The sequence below is a fragment of the Candoia aspera genome, chromosome 2, assembly GCF_035149785.1.
Source record: "Candoia aspera isolate rCanAsp1 chromosome 2, rCanAsp1.hap2, whole genome shotgun sequence".
Classification (NCBI taxonomy): Eukaryota; Metazoa; Chordata; class Lepidosauria; order Squamata; family Boidae; genus Candoia; species Candoia aspera.
In genome coordinates, this window is record NC_086154.1 from 72,983,097 (window position 1) to 73,004,361 (window position 21,265).

General features: G+C 38.9%; 1 protein-coding gene across 1 annotated transcript in view; it reads right to left on the bottom strand.

Moving 5' to 3' along the window:
- Positions 1-19,752, bottom strand: part of CDX1 (caudal type homeobox 1) — a 36,962-nt gene extending 17,210 nt beyond the window's left edge. The window contains exon 1 of the mRNA XM_063292205.1: positions 19,227-19,752. Coding sequence (XP_063148275.1) covers positions 19,227-19,656 — 430 coding nt within the window. The 5' untranslated portion in view covers positions 19,657-19,752. The remainder of the gene's footprint in view (positions 1-19,226) is intronic.
- Between the last annotated feature and the right edge of the window lie 1,513 nt (positions 19,753-21,265).

The window sequence follows — 21,265 nt, forward strand, 5'->3', positions numbered from 1 at the left end:
ACCCCTTCATAGCATAGGGCCTGGTTATTTGAGGGACTGCCTAACTCCAGTTGTTTCTGTCCATCTGGTGCAATCAGGCACAGTGGATGTACTCCACTCTAGGTCCCATCAATTAAGCAGTGTCATTTTGTGAGACTCAAGAAGCATGCCTTCTCTGCTGCAGCAGCACCTGCCCTCTGGACCAATATCCCCCCAGAGATCTGAATGGCTCCCACCCTGATGACGTTCAGGAAGCTATTAAAGACCTGGCCACTCTCCCAGGCTCTGGGGCAAAGTGAAGGACATGGTTTTTTTGAGGTTATCTATTGTTTGGGGATCATTCATTATTTCTTTTTGTCTTTTTTTTTTCCTTTTTCAATTGTAAGCCTCCCAGAGCTGTTGGAAGACAGGCAGCCTATAAATTGTGTAAATAAATAAATATTAATTTGAAGTTGACAAAACCTTTTTGCCATTTCAGCAAAGCGCCCTGTAAGGGCAGCAACCGGCAGTTTCCCTGACTGAACTTCCAATTTTACCACTACCAATCATCATACAGAATGTGTACCAGGGTAGTGCTTATGAAGTACCAGGGAAGAAGCTCCATCCAATCAATCTTCTTCTATCTTTTTTCTCAAGGGACAATCAAGCTATCAACTTCATGAACTAGATGGCAGCAAAGAATTTGTCTCTTGACTGCAAAGTAGCGATCACCTGGACTTATGCAGTTCAAATGCAGCCACTGTGTGTGAGAAAGGTATTTGGCTGTGGGGTGCTCTCCAGTACATCCATATATTTTCTCCAAAATGAATACTGACCTGTTGATTGGTCAGTCTATTGATGATTAGGTAGCAACAAAAAGTAAGAGTTGCTTGTATGTCTTGGCTGCCATCTAGTGATTATCCAGATTTGTGCAGTGGAAATGCAGCCAGTGAGTGTTGTTGAAGAGCTGGAGTTTCAGAAATCACTTTACTTATTCTTGTGTCAAATCACAACATATATCCAAGTGGGTTTTTTTAAGTTGATGATGTGCTATCACGTTGGTGTTGACTCTTAATCATCACACTGATAAGATATTCTCCAGGATGATCTGTCCCCCAACCTGGCCCTTCAGGTCAGTGTACCCATCAAGTCCATCTGCTTTGCTGCTGGCCATCCTCTTCTTCTCTTTCCTTCTACCTTTCCCAGCAGTATGGACTTCTCAAGGGAGCTGGATATTCACATAATATATTCAAAATATTATAATTTGAATCTGGTCAGTTTGTGCCTTGAGTGAGAACTCTGGATTGATTTATTCTAGGATCCATTTCTTGGCTGCCCATGATATTCTCAAGAGTATTCTCCAATACCAAAGTTCAAAAACATCCATACTTCCTATCCTGCTTCTTCAAACTCATAACTTTTGCTTCCATAGTCTGTCACAAGGAAAACTACTGCCAGCACAATTCTGATCTTCGTAAGTATACACGTGTCACAGCATCTGAATATCTTTTCCAAGGCTTTCATTACTACTCTACCAAATGTTGTGAAAGGTGAAAGGTCCCCTGTGCAAGCACCGAGTCATGTCTGACCCTTTTGGGGGGAATGCCGCTTTCGCGACGTTTTCTTGGCATACTATAGAGGGGTGGTTTGCCATTGCCTTCCTCAGTCGTCACCTTCCCCAGCAAGCTGGGTGCTCATTTTACCAACCTCGGAAGGATGGAAGGCTGAGTCAACCTGAGCCAGCTACCCAAGAATCCAGCTTCCTCTGGGATCAAACTCAGGCCGTGGGGAGAATTTCGGTTGCAATACTGCTGCCTACTACTCTGTGCCACATGAGGCTCTAACCAAATGTTAGCCTGTTGCATATTTCTTTACTGCTGGTTCCTTTACTATTGATAGTCAATCTTAACTTGGCTGTATGTTGAAGTCATCTGTACTACTGTACTTTACATTCTATAGTGGACTCATCATTTTAAAACAACATTCTGTGAGGAAAAAGACTTAGAAGCCAGGACTTCCCCAAGAGCAACAGCACTGGAAAAGAAATTACCTGCCATGCAGGCTACAGACACACAGGTCCTTTCAATTACACTTTTAACTACCTGCATTATACCAGTGACCAGCTAGTCAATTTCTGCACTTTGTACTGGTCAACTGCTTCACTAATTGACCAACTTATTTTTTTTAAAAAAGGGAAATGGCTGCAGAAGCTCAGGTTCTGGCCTCCCCCAAAGGCAAAATAGTGTAGTACAACCAAACCCAGGGACCACATGAAAAGGGGTGGTCCCACAGCAGAGCTGCCAAGCCAATTGCAGCCAAACACATCACCACCTCCAACCACATTGTCTCAAGCCTCCTCCTCCATCTGCCATGGATTGTTCCATTTTCCACGACCAGCACAGATTTTGTCACTGCTGATTCATATGCATATTATCAGCCAGCCAATTAAGAAACAGACCCAGTGCGCAATCTGGGGGTCCTTCTGGACTCACAACTCCTACTCAAGAAGCAGGTGGCAGTCGTGGCCAGGAGGGCCTTTACACAACTTCGCATTGTGCACTGGTTGTGCCTGTTCCTGGATCTTGTGAGTCTCTGCTCACAGTTACTCATGCTCTGGTCACCATGGGTCTGCACTTGAAGAGTATTCGGAAGCTTCAGCTGGTGCAAAATGCGGCGGCACAGACAGTTGTGTGTGTCCCTAGAAAGACACGTTACACCTCTGCTCTGTGAGCTGCATTCGTTACCAGTTTGCTTCCAGGTCCAATTCAAGGTGCTGTTTTTGACCTTTAAAGCCCTACATGGCATGGGGTCAGATTATCTGAGTGACCACCTCTCCCCAATTACATCTACCTGTCTCTTCAGGTCCAGCAGGAGAGGCACGTTGCAGGCCCCATCTGCGGAGTTCCATCTGATGGGACCTAGGAGGCAAGCCTTTTCTGCCGTGGCAGCCATCCTTTGGAACATCATCCCCCCTGAGGTGGGGTTAGCCCCAACCCTTGTGACCTTCCAGAAAGCCCTCAAAACGTGATTTTTTCCAACAGCCCTGGGGATCCCCTGGTAACAAGGATTCCGCACACTGACTGCATCACATGTAATAACTTGATGCATTTCCTCTCGTGATCTTGTTTTATCTATGTTTATTGTTTTTAACTGGTTTAATAGAATGTTTTAATTGTTGGTTTTATTGTATGCTGCCCAGAGTCACTTCGTGTGAGATGGGCGGCCATATAAATTGGACAAATAAATAAACTTGACCATTTTCATACAGATTTAGGCACACCTAACCCTATTGAAAGCAATGGTTTTAAGCATATCTAACTCACAATAAGATCTGCCTGTAAGAAGTGTTTATAGCTATAGAAGCAATTAGGAAACAAGGAAGCTTTAAAACTGCATTGCTGAAGGATTCCTTCAGTAACAACCATTAGCAAATGTATCTGTTGAAATCAGAAGTATGAACATTTTCTCCCTCCCTCTTTCCTTTGATAGGCCACCTGGCTCCTAATGACTCTGGGCAGCTTACAATTAAAAAACAAAAAGTTACAAAAGACCAAAAGAGATCATGATTGGCCCTAAAAACAACATATAACCCTCCCCTGCCCACCCCCCATTCCAGTCAACCTTCACTCTGCCCCAGAGCAGAGTCTTTTATAGAATCCTGAAGGTCATCAGGATAGGAGCCATTCATGCAACAGAAGAACATGCAAAAGTGCAGACAGTACTTGCAATTATTGTTTCGTGTTTCATAAATTTGTTTCATGTTCCTTTGTCTATATTTTGTAGAAGATTTGGGAAAGGAGATCATTTCCAAGAAAGGAAATATAAAATTTAATAAATATAGGTTTGATCCCTAACATTTTAGAAATTATATGATACTGTTGGAAAATGTCAGTTGAACAAAAACAATCAAAGATGGTGAGATTATAAAGACCTCAATTGTCTTTATATTCTAAGACAATTTGGGCTAAGAAATTACTGCTGCAGAATCACCAAATGAAATCTGATTCTCACTGGACATGAATCTGATCTTCCCAAACCCAGTCCAGTTCCTTAACCACTACCTATAAAGCCTCTATACAGAAGGCAATATATGGTATTCAAATAATGTCTGCCATTAATGAAAACATGCATCTCCTTATTCCAAAACCATGCTGGGGTGGGGGTTGGGTGGGTTAGGAAGATGCAAAGGGAAGGAGAGATGGGGAAAATCCCACTGCATAAGTAGTTTATTTATTCTTACAGCTACAAGATCTCATGGCATAGGTACCTGTGTATATGAGCTCCTGACATTTCTAACAAAATTTCCTTTCACTTGAGTCTGCTCATTTAAGTAAGAACCCAGATATAGATACCCACAAACATAAACTCCCTAACTTCAAAGACAGCCTCCTGTAATCTTTGCTTTCTAATTAACTCTTATTATTTATTCATTAAACTAGTCTTCCCTGATAGGCCTTGAGATTAATTGTCTATTGTAATACATACATAGATACATACATACAGGACATACATACATACATACATACATAAAAGTTTATTGCTGGCACCCAACTATCTAAAGATAACTCAAGAACACTTATTTTGACTTTTTTCAACCTTTCCATAATTCTAAAAGGTAAATGAACCCCTTGATCAGCCCAGTTAAATCCACTAATGAGACAAGAGGCAAGGAGTTCAAAATGGGGATCAAGGGGAGGCTAATGTCTCTGTGCAGTAAAGCTATCGTTACCTTTGTTAATATGTAACTCTAATAATGCTCAACCTAGCTATCAATAGATAAAGAAGCTGCTTTAATATGCTGCACATACCATAAAAGAATCACTTCTGAGTATATAGACAGGGGCAGACAAATTGAAACTCTTTCAGGTTCCTTCATCCTTAGCAATTCACTCTAGAGAAATTATTTTAGTCAAGATCAAGGGTACTGTCTGCATTCTTTAGTGATTCTGGGATCAGGACAACTCAATTAATTACAAATTTATTGTATCCAGGGCTCTGGGTAAAGGGGTAAATCAGGAGGTAAACTAAGCTGTGCTCCAATTCTATATGAAGCTCTTTCTCAATATATAATGGGGTGTTTCACTGAGGTGCAAGAGATATATATCTAAAATTCAAAATTCTTCATAAAGTTCCATTTCTGATATGTACCGACATGTGTCATTAGGCACTGAGGTTTTTCTCATGTAGATAATGGGAAGATGGAGCTTTCATGTTCCCAAATAATGCTCCAGAATCTACCCAGACTAGGAAAAAAAAAAAAGGTTGGTGTACTTTTCAAGCTGCAAATCCAGACACAAAATGGGATGTCTTACCCAATCCTAATATAAATAATAATCTCAGTTCCTGAATGAAACTTGCCCAAAGAAAAAGATTAGCTGTGCTAATTCAAATATTTTTATTCAAGTGAAAGGCCTCCTTCTTTTTAATTCTTTAAATTCATTTATGATTGCATGATCTCCTTTGCAAACACTTTTAGATCCCTATTTCAAACAACTGTAAAATATTAAGAAAAAAAGAATGTTGACTTGATCCATTTCTTTGGATTTCCCCAGAACTATTCATATATAAAATTATTGGTATCAAGGAAAATTAGAAACGTCCTGAAACAATGTCACCCCAATTTCATTGTTTATAATTCATTATTTAAAGCAAGCCTTAGGTACAAATGTACATGCAATCTTTCAAAGGTATATCCCATTGAAAGTAATGCAGTACCAATGAAATGTATCCACATCTGCATGAATATTTCACAGAAATTTTAGTTCTGTGTGTACCCAGTTGACCATCCAGGCATGCATACTCATCACATCTACATTACAGTTATATGGGACGCAATCATGAAATACATGCACAGTACCAGTGGGCAACAATACTTCCAAAACATGTCAACTTTTACAGCAATAATTCTTGTGGAACTCAAGGTAGTCCTCAGTTTATTATAAAGAACCCCCTAGTTGAATGCAACTCTGGATGATTACCTGAACACATCCACATAGCTTTCTTGGCAGCAATATAGAAGTGGCTTGCCATTGCCTTCTTCCCAATCTGATCCGTAGCCCTGGATTTTTCTGATGGTCTGCCATCCAAATATTAATCCTCCTTTGCTTTTCAAGATCAGCCAAGGTCAATTAGGTGCTGCCACCTACTGTATGGCACAAGTTCACTATACAATATAATGTCCTTAAAATGTAAAGGGAAAACATCTCCAAAGTGAAGTGTTAAACAGGGTGAATTACTAATCATTTTTAAAGAATTTTCTCATCAATAGGGGGATCATTTCAAAGTAGCCCACATGTGATCACTGGTACCAAAGAGGCACTGCCAACTTTCTATCAAGTGGTATAGAGAAAATCCTATAAAATCCCATATTCTAAATAAACTGAATTTCAACAAAAGGTTGTAAACAAATCCATGTTTCAACTAAAAATATAAAGTGCAATGTTATATTGTATACGGCAAAAGTACAAATATTTATGAAATGTTATTGTGTGTTAGAAATGTTATTAACAAAATATAGTATGTATTAGAAACTTCTGAAAACCCTAACCTCACTCTAGGCCAACTACACATAAGATGGGAACATAAACAAAATAGATTTTCCAAAATATATCAGATTGATTGCGGGGGGTGGGGGTGTTGCCCCATGTTCTTCCAGTGATTATAATGGAATAGGACTGGAAAATGATCTTTGCATTATGGGTCATTTTTCCTGGCCAAAACATGCCGTTCCAAAATTGTTTTTTATATTTTTGCCTAATGGTGAGAAAGGAGTCATGGGAGTTCATTTCGAAAACAAAATCCTGGGAAAAGATTTAGCCTCCCCACACCATTCTTGAATTCGGAGCCCACAGCAACTACATCAAAATATAAACAAAAACATTTCCTACATTCTTAAATATTTCCTACGTTACTTGTAGTTTTCCCTTTTCCATCTAAAGGAGGAATGAGAAGACTAGGCTTCGTGATATGCTTTGTTTTTAGTACAACCCAAGTTCTATTAAGTGAGAACCAGGTGCAAAAGAGAGGTGAGAATGAGGTGCAAAAGTGAATAGGTCTGCACCCATCCGGGCCAAAAGAATTGGAAGTTTCACGACATGCTGCAACCTTTGTACCATGTATCCAAAACCCCATAAAAGATAGATGAGATTCAGATTAAGAGTCTCTTTGTGTCTTTAGATTTAGACTAGTATGTTTACATTTTATTATTTATTTATTTATTTATTTAAATTTATTGGCTGCCCAACTCCAGTGGATTCTGGGCTGCAAATTATTAATTATTTAAATTTATTGGCCGCCCAGTTATCTAGCTCTAGGCCTTTCAATCTAGTTCCAAATTAGCAATCATTCCACAGTTATGATTGGTCAGTTTAATATGAAATTAATTGCCAAATACTTTTAGCCTAAATCCACAACTGATTATGAGCAAGCTGCCACAGATATCATTACACTTAGAAAAGAAATGAATTGCAAGTTTTTACCTTGCTCATATGTTTTACCTAGTAAAGGTAAAGGTTTCCCTTGACATTAAGTCCAGTCGTGTCCAACTCTAGGGGGCGGTGCTCATCTCCGTTTCAAAGCCAAAGAGCCGGCGTTTGTCCGTAGACACTTCCATGGTCATGTGGCCAGCATGACTGCACGGAATGCTGTTACCTGCCCGCCGAAGCGGTACCTATTAATCTACTCACATTTGCATGTTTTCAAACTGCTAGGTTGGCAGGAGCTGGGGACTAGCAACGGGAGCTCACCCTGTCACGCGGATTCAAACCACCGACCTTCTGATCGGCAAGCTCAGCAGCTCAGCGGTTTAACCCGCAGCACCACCGCGTCCCTTTTATTTTTTACCTAGCTGATGAGAAAAAAAAATGAAGCCAAAATAAAATGAGGCCAGGGCTAAATTTAGAAAGATTTCATATGCTGAGTTTGTTCCTTATTTTTATTTTCATTTTTTAAACCACGTTATTATTTTCATTGATAGATTCAGGTAAGTTACTGAACTTCTCTAATTGTATTAATTCACTTAAAGAGAGGCTAGAAACCAAGGATAGATTCTTGTCAAATAAGCACTTTCATTGATTTCATTGGAGAGTGCAATGCTTATCCTTCGATAGCACTGCCATTTAAATCAACAGGGCTTAAATTTAATGTTGGTGATACTGTATGAAAGTAGCAGCAGTGGCCTGACCTGTTCAAATGGCTCGCTCTACTTTCAACTAGGAAACATGACTTATATTCCGTAATTCCCTGTACAATTCTCTTTGTCAATGCAGAAGTAAATCATATTGAACTCAGTGGATCTTCCTGCCAGAAAGGAGGGTAAAGGACTGCAGCCTTAATAACCCTCTCAAACTTGAAATTCATTGTTCTTACCAACCACAGCCAATTTTAACTTTTTAAACATACATTTCAGTCTGCTTGCCTTTTCTCTATTTTTCTTCTCTGCTTTTCTTTCTGTTCTCTCTTTATCATTCTATTTTTCTCAACCTCTGTGTTCCTGTTATGAAATAACAATAAAAATGAGAAAAATAGTGGCATTAGAGTGGTTAATTTTAGATTACTCTAAGAAACTGTGTGGACTGCTGCACTGCTTTTTTGGGTCAACAGTTGCTGTAGTTTTAAACAATGTTAACTGCTGTGCCATATTTATTACGCCCAATGGATTTACAATTTTATTTTTTACACAAGCCATATAGATATGGATCAATAAGATGTTATACAAATGAATTTAATTAAAATAAAAATATCTGTAATGTATAGATTTGTCAGGCATATTACAATTAAAATAGCGCAATATGGCGAAACATCACTTAACTTTTGAAAAAAATGATTGTATGAGACTCATAAAGACTACAGTGCAAATCTTTTTAGGAGATAGATCTGTCCACTCACATTTTGGCATATTTAATGCATAGCTGAATACAGAGGCATATTTAAAGCTAAAGGAATGTTGCTTCTTCTGAACCATTATGGAAAGGAACCTTAAAAACATTTTAAAAGGGCTACTGGCTACTCAAAACCTCTCAAGTGAGCTCAGTAGCATGCTGTGGTTAATAATTTAAGAAAGAGTTCTGTGTGTACGTGCACAGTTGTGTGTATATCTAGTATGCTTCTATGTGTATCTCTGTACGCATTGCAATAGTTATCACCATTCAGGGCTTTGATGGTATATGTTCCAAGCTGAAACATTTAAAAATCCAGAATGAATTAAAATGTAAGAATGAAACTTAAGGTCAACGGTTCAGTTTCTAAAGAGTTCATTAACTTACAATGGACCCTGAACCGATAGCGTAAAACTAAAACATGCTTATTTGTAAGATTTGAATACATTTGAGTTTCTATTCTAAGCAGAACTGATACTTACCAAGCCAACATTTCTAAGAATAGTAATTTCAATTGTAATCAATTTTTTAGTGCAATATTAGAATACGGGTTTCTCACGGCACTCAAATATTCTTTCATTGGCTTTATTGCCACCTCCATTGGTAGCACAGAGCAACAAGATGCAAACTCAAATACTGTCTATAACAAAATAGAGTATTGCCGCAGAATATTGCCCCAACCCAAGCATGGAAATTACACTCCAATGTTGATATCACAATTCAAAGAAGGGCAAGGTTCAAAGCACAAATATAAAATACACACAACCATTTACTGGTTATTTATAGATATTGAGAGCAATAAAATCGTAAGGAAATCTGCAAACGTTTGCAAGTAAGAACTGCAAGATTTCCATAAGTGTTTTGTGAACATTCACAGCATGGGTTAAGAATTTAAGGTCAGAATTTAACAGTTAACTTAAAAATAAGATCCTTACTGTGTTTTGAATTTCAGGCTTGCTTTCTAATAGAAAGTAGAATTGTGTATTTTACTAGTAATTGTGAGGGAGAAGTTGCTGAAAAAATTCTCTGCATTCAGAAGTCTTTTTAAGCATACTGCCGTCTTGAAAGATTGCAAATGAATATCATAATGAAGGTTGAAGTAGTTTTTGATAGTTTTTTAATAATAAAGCTCTAGACTACAGTCCTAACCATGAATTGTATTTGGAATCAAAATTCAAGGCAGGGGTAGACAAAATGTGACAAGTTGTAGCTGGACTGCAACTCCCATCATCCACAATCATTGGACGATGCTGGCTATGGTAGACTGATAGTTAAATGACGTTCGGGAGAACTAAACATGATAGCATAATTCATATATGGTATTAACAAGTTCAATAAAACTGTGAAATGCTGTTTCTTTTTCTAGTTTACTGCTAATAGTGTCTGCAACAAACGATAGCAAAATTACGATATGCAAAAGGAGACCTTATTGTGCCATTATCGTGGTTTGCAGTAAATGTCACTGAATAGGAATTGCAAAGAGATTTATTCCCTCTTTCTCAATTCTATCATCCCATTCTGACTCCGTATCTCTGGCTTTTCTATTGCTTTATGAAACTGGCATTACAAAGAGAACAAATTTAATAGTTACAAAAAGTCCAGTTTGATGGCTAAAGTACTGAGCAGTGCTGAAATACCTCAGCAAATAGCTGTTTGCGTCACATGACAAGCAGTCTGGACTTGGATGGGATAATTTCAACAGAGAAAATAGCAGGAAAAATGGATTTTTAGAGCTGCAGCACCAGAGTTCAGAAATGAGTATCCCGTCTACGATGAGTATTTATTTTCTATGATCTATCACACATCTAATGTAGCCATGAGGTGTAAGGTTCTAAAAATGGTTAAATGTACCAGTGTGATTTTCAACAGAGGATTTTTACAGACTTTATTTCAAAAACAATTTATGTGAGAGATGCTGTTTAATATGCGTGAAAGGTTTCGATTATGTGCTGTCATGTTGGTGTCAGCTCTTAGCAACCACATAGATACGATTTTCTCCACAACACTGTCCCTAACCTGGCCATTCAGGTCTTCCAACGCTGCACTCGTGGCCACTGTAACTGAGTCCATCCACCTTGCTGCTGACCGTCCTCCTCTTCTCTTTCCTTCCACCTTTCCCAGCACTAGAGAAAACTAGGTCGTCGCATAACGTGTCCAAAGTAGGATAGTTGGAGCCTGATCATTTGTGCCTTGAATGACAACTCTGGTTTGATTTCTTTGATGATCCATATGTTTGTTTTCTTGGCTGTCTCCAACACCTCTAAGTTACTGTAGGTATCATTAATTTGATGGTAATACCCCACTGTATATCTCTACCCAAGGCTAAACAGGAGATGTGGTGAAACTCTTGGCCCTATGTCTTGAAGCTTTGAGGGAATCCCTGGGGTCAAGACTAAGACTGCATTTCAGCGATGCAGAATTCCTGCTGGTACAGAAACCCTCTGCTTCCATGGAAAGTTGTCAGCCCTACAAGGTAGACCAGACTAAAAAACCAATGCCATATAGGTCAGAACTATTTATTGTAACAGCTATAGTACAGAATCTTGCAAGTGTGAATGTGCTTCCCCCCCCACCTCACTTATCTTTTTGTGAACTAGGGAAGGGCTTGTCTGAGACATTTTCTCAAATTAGTTTCTTGGCCTGGGTTCAAGCCCCCTTGTCTAACCATTGCCTTGGTAGCAGCTCTTCCTCCTGTCCTTTTAATGTCATCTGGCCATCTACATAATACTAAAAAGTAAGTTAACTCCTTAAAGGTCTTTCCCCCTGGTTAGAATTGCAATACCAACCCATTATTTTTCTGGCAGCATCTAACACATTATTTTTCTATAACATTAGTAAGCTATTTATACTAGCAGCTGAGCAAAAACTTACAATTTGCAAAATTTTGTATTATGATTTATAATTTACATAATTAAGGTGTTCATATTTGTAGAGCAAATGACAATTTTCTACCATGGTTGCATCAAGATACCAACTATTAATCCATTTAGGCTGATAATGTGATCACAGCAATTCATAATTTTTATTCTTTTATCTTAATTAGTCTAACCAGTGTCCTAAGCAAATTAGTATTTTTTACTTATTAAAAAGTTGTAGAAGTTCTCCCTTTGAAATAACCACATGTACCTGTATCAGTCATTCATGTAAATGACATGCTTTACCAGCACTGTACCAACTGAAAGCAAAGTAATTTGTATCAGCAATTACTTCAATTTGGAATTACTTCAAATTAGCATTTAAATTTTCAGTCACCAACACAGACACACCAGTTATATGACTTAACATAATTTAACATAATTTAAATTTCCTCTATATTTAAGAACATCTTCTCTTCAGGCTATTATACTCTAATTGCAACACAATTCCACCCATTTTTTGTTTTTCAAAATACAAAATATTGACAAAACATCTAAATACACTAAAAAATCCCACACACGATTAAGCAAGAACTTAAAGAAAAAATAACAGAAACTGAAAAAAGGAAAAGGATAAAAATAAAAAAATAAAAAATGTATACCTTATATATTAAAGTTATCAATAGTCACTGGTTTGCTAATAAATATTATAGACTACTATATTATTTTATTGTATTATAATACCATTGTAAACTATTGCAAAATCTCTACCAAAGTAGTACATTTTCTTTCATCCATATTGCCTTTTCCAAAACAGATAGGTCACACATTTCCAAAACCCATTCTTTAACATCTGGAATAATATAACTTTTCCAATTTCTTTGTATAATTTTTTGAGCCATCCCCCCATGCTCAATACAATCATAATTCCTGATTAACAGTCAAATTCTAAAACTTTGGTGTATAATTCAACATCACATTAACATCTTTAACATTTAAAGATTTTCCCATAAATGTATTTATATACATTAAAATACCATTCCAAAAGCATACCAGATAATCACATGACCATATCATATGGGTCAATGAACCCTCAAATTTTTTACACCTCCAACAAAGAAATTCTTAAGTCCATCCTTTCAAATATATTCTTTGGGGAGCCCAATACTCTCTAAGTACAATTTTTTGAGGTATCAACTTTAATCTCAAATCTACTGATACCATTTTAATATTTTTAAGAACATGAAGCTATTGATGGAGCATTATAGATTTTAGTTCTTTAATCCATGTTTGGAATAAACCAGAAGCATCCACTTTAAAAATATTCTTGAGCTTTCAATAGAGAGATATTATGGGTTCTATCATGGATTCCTTCAAATAGGAGAGCATCTCAGGTGTCTTTGAAGTCCAAAGCCTATATTGGTCCATTAGAACATGCTTTGTTGAAGATACCACCACTGTTGTGAACTGGGAAGACCAAATTCAATTTGAAATCAGGAGAAATTCTTAAAGGAGTCAATACATAATAATGATTTAAGGTCATATTCCACCCATGATGGACTAAGAACTATAATCAAAGAGGTTCATTTGTTATAGTATTGTTGTTGTTAATAATAACAAGAACAGAAATTTTACTAGGCTCATATGCTATTCCACTCATGTCTGACTCTTAACAGCTTACAGATTTTTTTCTTCATTAGTGATTGTGTTATAGTTTAAGCTGGTATTTTTGTCATTATTTCTTTTAAAATAAACATTTCATTCATCCTGAAATTGTATGTTCTACCATTTTGTTGTTTATTCGTTTAGTCGCTTCCGACTCTTCGTGACTTCATGGACCAGCCCACGCCAGAGCTTCCTGTCGGTCGTCAACACCCCCAGCTCCCCCAGGGACGAGTCCGTCACCTCTAGAATATCATCCATCCATCTTGCCCTTGGTCGGCCCCTCTTCCTTTTGCCTTCCACTCTCCCTAGCATCAGCATCTTCTCCAGGGTGTCCTGTCTTCTCATTATGTGGCCAAAGTATTTCAGTTTTGCCTTTAATATCATTCCCTCAAGTGAGCAGTCTGGCTTTATTTCCTGGAGGATGGACTGGTTGGATCTTCTTGCAGTCCAAGGCACTCTCAGAATTTTCCTCCAACACCACAGTTCAAAAGCATCGATCTTCCATTATTCACATAAAAATGAAACCAAAACAAAATTCCTACTAATTTGAATGGAAAGATTAAAGTTTAATCTGAAAGATGAATCTTAATGAAGTTAGCATTACCATGTAGAAGAGAATTTACACGCATGTTTTGACAATAATTAGTGATTCAGAAATTATGAGGATCAATTTTGGAAAAACTATGAAATCTTCTGAACTTCTTTTCTTACCACTAGATTTCAGACTACAATAATAATGAAATGGATCTTTTGACTTTTCACTGTTTCAGTATAACGGTGTTTTTAATTTTTTAAAAATCAATTTATCATTAATGATATAATAGGCAAAGGATATTTTGAGAACTTCTTTACTAATTATACTTGTTTTACAGTTATCTTAAGAGCAAGGCTGCTAGATTTGTTGAAAAATGGTGTTTGTTTATTGCATATTGAAATAACTTTTCATATTTCTGTTTTCCTTTGAATGTTATGACTTACTGTATATCTATATTTCTCTATATATTCAAAATATTTTTCCATAGTTTCTTTTGTAATATGGCATGTTACTTTACAGGGTATCAATTACATTAAAAAAAAACAATAATTTCCTTGGTTGTAATCTAGAAGATACAAAACAAAACTCAAGATATTTTTCACAGTCAAATTAGATTTAATTTAGTTAGAGGTAATTCAGTCAGTGCTTTTTTTCTTAGTATAATTCTATTGTGTAATATTATTTTATGCAAAATCTGAAATAGTTGTGTTTCCTTTGTTTCTCACTACCACAAAATAAAGCAAATCCCCCAAATCATTTGACCCTAGTTTTGATAAAATTTCAGATGCTATCAAGTCATTCATTTAAAATCCTGCCCAGGTTAAAAAAGGCTCTGAAGTTAACCATTCAGATAACAAAAGTGTGAGCCTTCCATTAATTATTAGTCTTGCAGGCTCTTAGTAAACAATCCAACAAGTTGAAAGAGCAATGCCCAAAATGTTTTCCTGTGGATTCGTATATCCAGTCTAAAACTTGGATAACTAAATCCTATGAACAGCATAAAGATATGAAAGGTTTTATGTAATGACTCCATTACATAAATTAATAGCCTCTGCATTCGTGCTGTATTGAACACGTAATCATCTGCATGTTAGATGCTACAAAAGAGGTAACTGCCTACCCCCATCCAGTTTCCTCTTCAACCCTCAACCTGAAACAGCCTGTAAATTCAGGAGTTCTCAGAGCAACACAGCAGCGGGAAGGTAAGATGCCTTCCACAAGCTCTTTCATCAGAGTAACACTGCATGTCAGCCAGGGCCTATGAGATAAAATAGAACCCTACCCAGTTCACAAATGATTCAACACTTACTATGATTTGAGCGAATTTGCTATATAATCACGTACCACAAAGAAGGTTGAAGAAAGCAAATCATCCTGCGAACTTTTTATCACACATCTTCTAGAGTATCAGGGAGCAAATGATGTATTCACTAAACCTTGTGCAAGGCAGTCACTATTTATTAGGTCAAAAGAGATACATTTTTGTGACAGATGAAAAAATACTTGCATGAACAACACAAATAAAATATCTGGTCTCGAACTCCGAACTGCATCAAGTCTACATACTTTCCTGGGTGTAAACTTCACTGAGCTCAACGGGGAGCTACTTCTGAAGACATATATCCTGTCGGAGTCCTCTTGCTTTCAGTGGGAAAGTAAAGCACGTGCCTGTGCCTCATCCACTGAAACCAAGGGAACTTGAAAATACTTAATTTTATTTGGACCACTGCAGCACCCAGGCAACCCCCAAGGAAACATTCTAGCGCAGTTCACAACCACACGTTTCAAATGTTCTTTTTTCCGATCCCGCTCCAGCTGAAGTTGTCGTCGTCATCATTTATTAAATTTATATGCAGCCTCACTCCCAGCGGACTCTGAGCAGTTTACAGTACACGTGTGCTTACGTTAAGCACCGCGCGTTATTTCATCTTGCACGCGTTTCCATTCACAAGCCAACCTCACGCAGATATTCTGGTCGAGAGGCCAAGCGTCGCGCCAGCCCGGAAGCCCAAAAGTGCGGGAGCGATGGTGGCCTCGTCTGGGCGGCCCAGCCTACCGCTCGGCAGGAAAGTGGAAGTGCCTCGGGATGCCCCAACTTCAAAGGACGCCTAGCCGCGGCCGCCAATCCTCAAAGCTGAGAACAAGGAGGCTCGCTGGGCGCCCCGCCGCACGCAAGCCCCTCTATCTATCAGCATAACAAAGAGGCACGCTTGTAAATTTGCCCCGGGTTTGACTGAGGCACTTGCAGGCCTTTCATTAAGCAGGTCGCCGTCCTGCCGCCTTTGAAATGGGCACCGGTGCGGGGTCTTTTTTCACCCCAGAATGTTCATTTGCGTTCGCCTGGGGAGAGACTTCCACTTTCCCATCGCGTCACCCCGGGTCCCCTTAAAATTCCCTTTTCGCGCTAGGTTCAAGAGTTCAGCGAGGCCGCGAAACTAAAGATTGGTTTCGGCGCTGGAAAGATCAGGCCCAGCAGAGAAAGAAGTTGGAAAGGAAGGAAACGATTGCCTCGATGGGAAAAGGGGAACGAGGCGCACCGGGCTTGGCGGGAAAGTTGGCTCGCGCCTTCTTCTGCTCAGAGACGCAAGACTTTTAGAACCGAGCGTGCCGCCTAAACGCGGATAAATTCCTGTCCTCAGAAAATGCACTGGCGCTCATTTACAGTCAGTCGGTTTGGGCATTTTAAAATACCGAATCCCATTTGAAAAAACGTAAAAACTAGAGTGCAATGACTAGCATGTCCGGCCTGCAACTCAGCTAATTTTAGCCATGAGGTTCTCTATGCATAGATCAACAATCCCTACCATTTACCGTAGTGTCGTTGAGAGAATCAAATCGTTTGAATGGAGGCTGCCCTGAGGTCTATGATAAATAAAACTACACAAAAAAATTAAACGGCTGTATTTTAACCTCAGCTTTATAACCCCAAATCTACACCTCCCTAACAACAAAAAGTGAGCTAAAAGCTACATGCATATTAGGGTGCATGTGGATATCTCTGCAAAAATATTCCAATTTTATATTCATAGAGTGGGTTTTAAAGATGAAGGTAGGAAGTCAGCTGAAATCAATGGAACTTTTTCCCACAAATAAGGGGCATTAAATCACACACATAAACTTGATAGTATGTCTGTCCCATAAAGCTTAAGGTGCCATACATTCATTGGTTAAACCTATTTACTGTGCCATTATCTTTCACATCTTAAGAAGAAGCGTTTGAAAACAACTGGTACTGAGAAGCAACTTATATACTGTATTCACAGAAAAGTATTCAGCACTTCCTTATAGTACAGGAACATCACTACCTCATAACACATGTTAACTGATATAAATATGCCATTGTTTTGTATTCACAATCATTTATGTGGATTAGAGAATTCCCATCAGTTATAAATGGAAAGGTGGGAATATAACCATATGAAAAGACTAGAGAAAATAAGACTGTAACTAATAGGCAATAACTGTTCTTGTGCAGATGCTTAGATGTGAGCAAGCACACAAGTACATTTCCACAGAAATACTAATCAGAAAATAGAGGTTACTGCCCTTCCAAATACAGAATTCTAGCTGGATTCTTAATAATGGAGCAAGAAGTGGTAGAAGATGGTTATTAAAATTACATGCTTTCATGTGTTAAACGATATGCACAACCTTGTACTTGTGTCTGCTGTACAGGAATCCACTTCATACTGAATGATGGGGGACTTTTGAGAAGACTAACATTTGCCCAAATGTCCTTGAGTTCTTCCCAAAGTTTCCAGAATCTATGCTAAAAGTTTCAGAGGGTGTATAGGAAGAGGAGTAATCCACCAGTAGTATAATATTGTCGGATACTAATTTTAAAAATGTGAAGCTGGCATGTAGATACATATATCAATATATACCTTATCCAAGATATATTGTGGTATCCCCATTCATCATACTGAAGGGAGTACAATAAACTGGTAGGATGAAACCTCACTGAAAACAGTAGAATTTCCTATCTGTAGCTGTACAGATTAGCAGTACAGAATATAAAAACATGAAGTGTGCAATGCCATCAGAGGGGAAACCAATGAAAGACAGCTGTACTTCAGTGAACACACAAATCAAGCAGGCAGCACAATGACCTTTCAGACGTTCCCATAACTTAACAAAAAGACAAATGAGTTTTACTGTGATCTCTTCCTCACTGATTTGAGGCAGCACTGCTAAATCACACACCCACACACAGACAATAAGTAGCCTTTCCAAAACTGTCTTCTCCTGAGCTTTTCATAATCAATATTTGATTTTTTTTAATGTCAATTATCTTTCTCTGTAGAGAGTTTCAGTAATTTAGACTGAGAAAAATGCAGTTTGCTACAGCTTTACTTGATGAGAGAAAAATTAACTTGTGACTCAGTGCCAAAATCTGTGTGAAGTATTTGACAAGATACTGGAAAAGACTTAAGTAAAAGGTGGTTCTTGGAAAGTTCTAATCATTCCTTTCAATGTAGATTAGAGAAATATACAGACATACATACACACGTACAAACAGAAGCTCAAGCCATACACCATTTTAGATTTATTTTTATATATTACTGTCACCCTCTTTCCTTGAAATTCCTCTTTGAATGTAGTTCTGTAGCTTTACCCTATATACTATAACTCCTACATTGTGACTCCAATTTTGACAAAATGATATGTGAACAATTATGCAAACTTATATTATACTGACTATAATGAGGTTCAATTATCCCAAATTCTCTCCTGATGCGATCTCCAACTGGGGAGGCCATAGCCAATCACAGTATGGGAAGATATCTGGTCCATTATTGCCCAATCAAGCTGACTAGAATCAGACTATCTATCTATTCCTAAGGATCAAGGCTATTCTGGGCAGCAGCCACAGCTTTCCCATCAGCTATTATCATTTTAGCCATGGACTGAATCAGGAACACTTTGCTTGAGAAACAGATGACCTGGCCCTTTCCAAATCATGGATTAATTAATCGAAGAATGTCCATGTATAACTCCATGTGTTACATGTGACAAATTGTGTACAACTGGCAAATATTGCACAAGGGGAATTTCCTTCTGTGTAAGGAAGCCACCTCTGAACGCTTCTGGATCTATAGCCAATCTTGCAAGTATCCCTCCCTTTTCGTGTTAAAATGTAGTTTGACCACAAATTCTTCTGTCTACAAGTTGATAGGGAAAGATAACGAAGAGTAAACGTTATAAAGTGGCCAGCTCAACCCTGCAGGGATGGTAAGGAAAAAGTCGTCAGACCACAGAGGCTGCTCGTCTCCCGGCCTAAAAGAGACCCCTCCCCGAAGCCAGAGAAGGAGGACAGAAAGAGAGACAAGTCCTTACCACTGTTGTTGCTAGTGGGAACGTGGCGCCTCATCCACTCATAAGGCGTGCGCCTTTGCGAGTTTGGGGAGAGCTGGGGGACTGGGGCGCTCATGGGCGGAGGCAGCAGTCCAGAGCCAGGTGGCGGAATTGGATTGAAATCCGGGGGGCTGTATCCTAGTTGCCCCGGGCTGGCGACAGAAGAAGGGGCTCCTGCGCCGTAGGAGTGCCAGTCCTCTTTAGTAGGCGGGTACGGAGAGCCCCAGGTACCCGCGGGCTGCCCCTGGTGAGGATCGCTGTTAATCCCGGGCATGTGGTGGTAGCTGGCAAAATCCGAGTATTGAGGGGGCACAGGCACATAATTTGGGGGGCTGAGGTTCAGGCTCGGGTGCCTGACCGGGTTGGGGTACATGTTGGTGTCTTTATCCAACAGATAACCCACATACATCATCCCCAAGTAGCTCAGCGTGCATAATGTGCCCGGCGCCGCAGCTGCGTCTTCCCTGGCTCGCCTTTGCCGAGAACTCCCTGCCTCTTCCTGATTAACAGTTCACCTGAACTACTTGGTCAGGTTTTTTTTTCCTTCCCAACTTTGCAAAGGCACCTCCCTGAGGAAAGGCCTTTTTTTATTATTGGGCCAACCTCTCGGAGCATTTGCATTGAAAGACAGGTTTGCATTTCAAAGTCCCGGAATCAAAGTGGAAGCCACTGGGGCGAATTCAAATGGCACTAAGCAGATAGAAGGGGCCCGGGGACAGGGGGTGGGGTAAAAGCCCTTATAAGGGCTGTGCTTAGAGGATAAGGAAAACCTGAGAAATTCCCAGAGGATACAAAGAATTCCAGGTACAAAAGGGCTCACTAGGGAAATGACCCAGGAAGAAAAGAAAGGGAAAACTTTGAGTTGGTGTTTCAGTTTTCCCAGACTCTGGACAGGCATCGAGGCTGTAGCACACAGCTACAGGAGACCCTTCTACTAACCATCATTTGAACAATCTAATAAAAAAAAATCAACAAATGATTTTGAAAGAGGGAGGGCCCCTTCGGTTTGGTCATTACATTCTCTTGCATTAGCATTTCTGGCTCATTCTCCCTGCAAAACGAATGTTTAAATCCTCCTGCCTGACATGCCCAATGGGGTACATGTTAAGGTGGCCTATCAGTTTCATTTCCACAGTGCTCCTAACCTGGTGCCCAAGATACGCTGAACAATTACTCCCATCACTATCAGCCAATATCTTTGTACTGGTTAGAAATGACAGGAGTTATCGTTGGAGGTATCTGGACTGCAACACCTTGAGGAATATGTCCACCTTGATCAAGCACCCCAGAAATTTTGGGCTAAATTTGTGGGAGCTTTATAAATCTAAACATTAACATAAATAATCATATTCTATTTATCCTAAGAAGATCTGTTTCTGTGGTTCTTTATTTAAAGAGTGTAACAGTCATAAACCATTTCCCCATTTTAATTTCTACTTTGAGCAAAACTAGATTCTTGTTTTAATCAGAGAATTTTGACTCAAATGAGTCTGAAATCATTATTTGGTAATATTTTAATTAAATAAATTTGTTATTTTTCGTTGCAAAAGAAAAAAAATACAATCTGAGAAAGGGTAATAGATATTGGCTTGGTGTACCACATACATATACCTCCCCCCCCAAAAAAACCTGAATGTATGTATACTAAGAAAGGTCAGTTATAAAAATCCCAGACCTTGATAGGGGTTGACAGAGGGAGTTTTCTTAATTGCAGTTTCAGAAGGCAAGAGAAATTCACTTGTAAAGAGAGAAGGGTTTCTTTCAAACCAAATTGGGAGTGATTTTATTTCTACTGTTTAGCTGGGAACCTAATGCATAGATACAGGAAAGGGTCGCTGTTGCTTTCCCAGCAGCAGCATTTCTATTTCCTGAAAGAAGGTTCTCCAGCTTGTGTATCTGCAGGTGTCTCTCCCTCCAGCTACTGCTTAGTCAATTCAGGATATGCCATCCTGGTATAGCCAGTGAAAACATAGGAATATAAAATCAAAGATACTTCACATCATTCTTGAGCTTTATCTTTG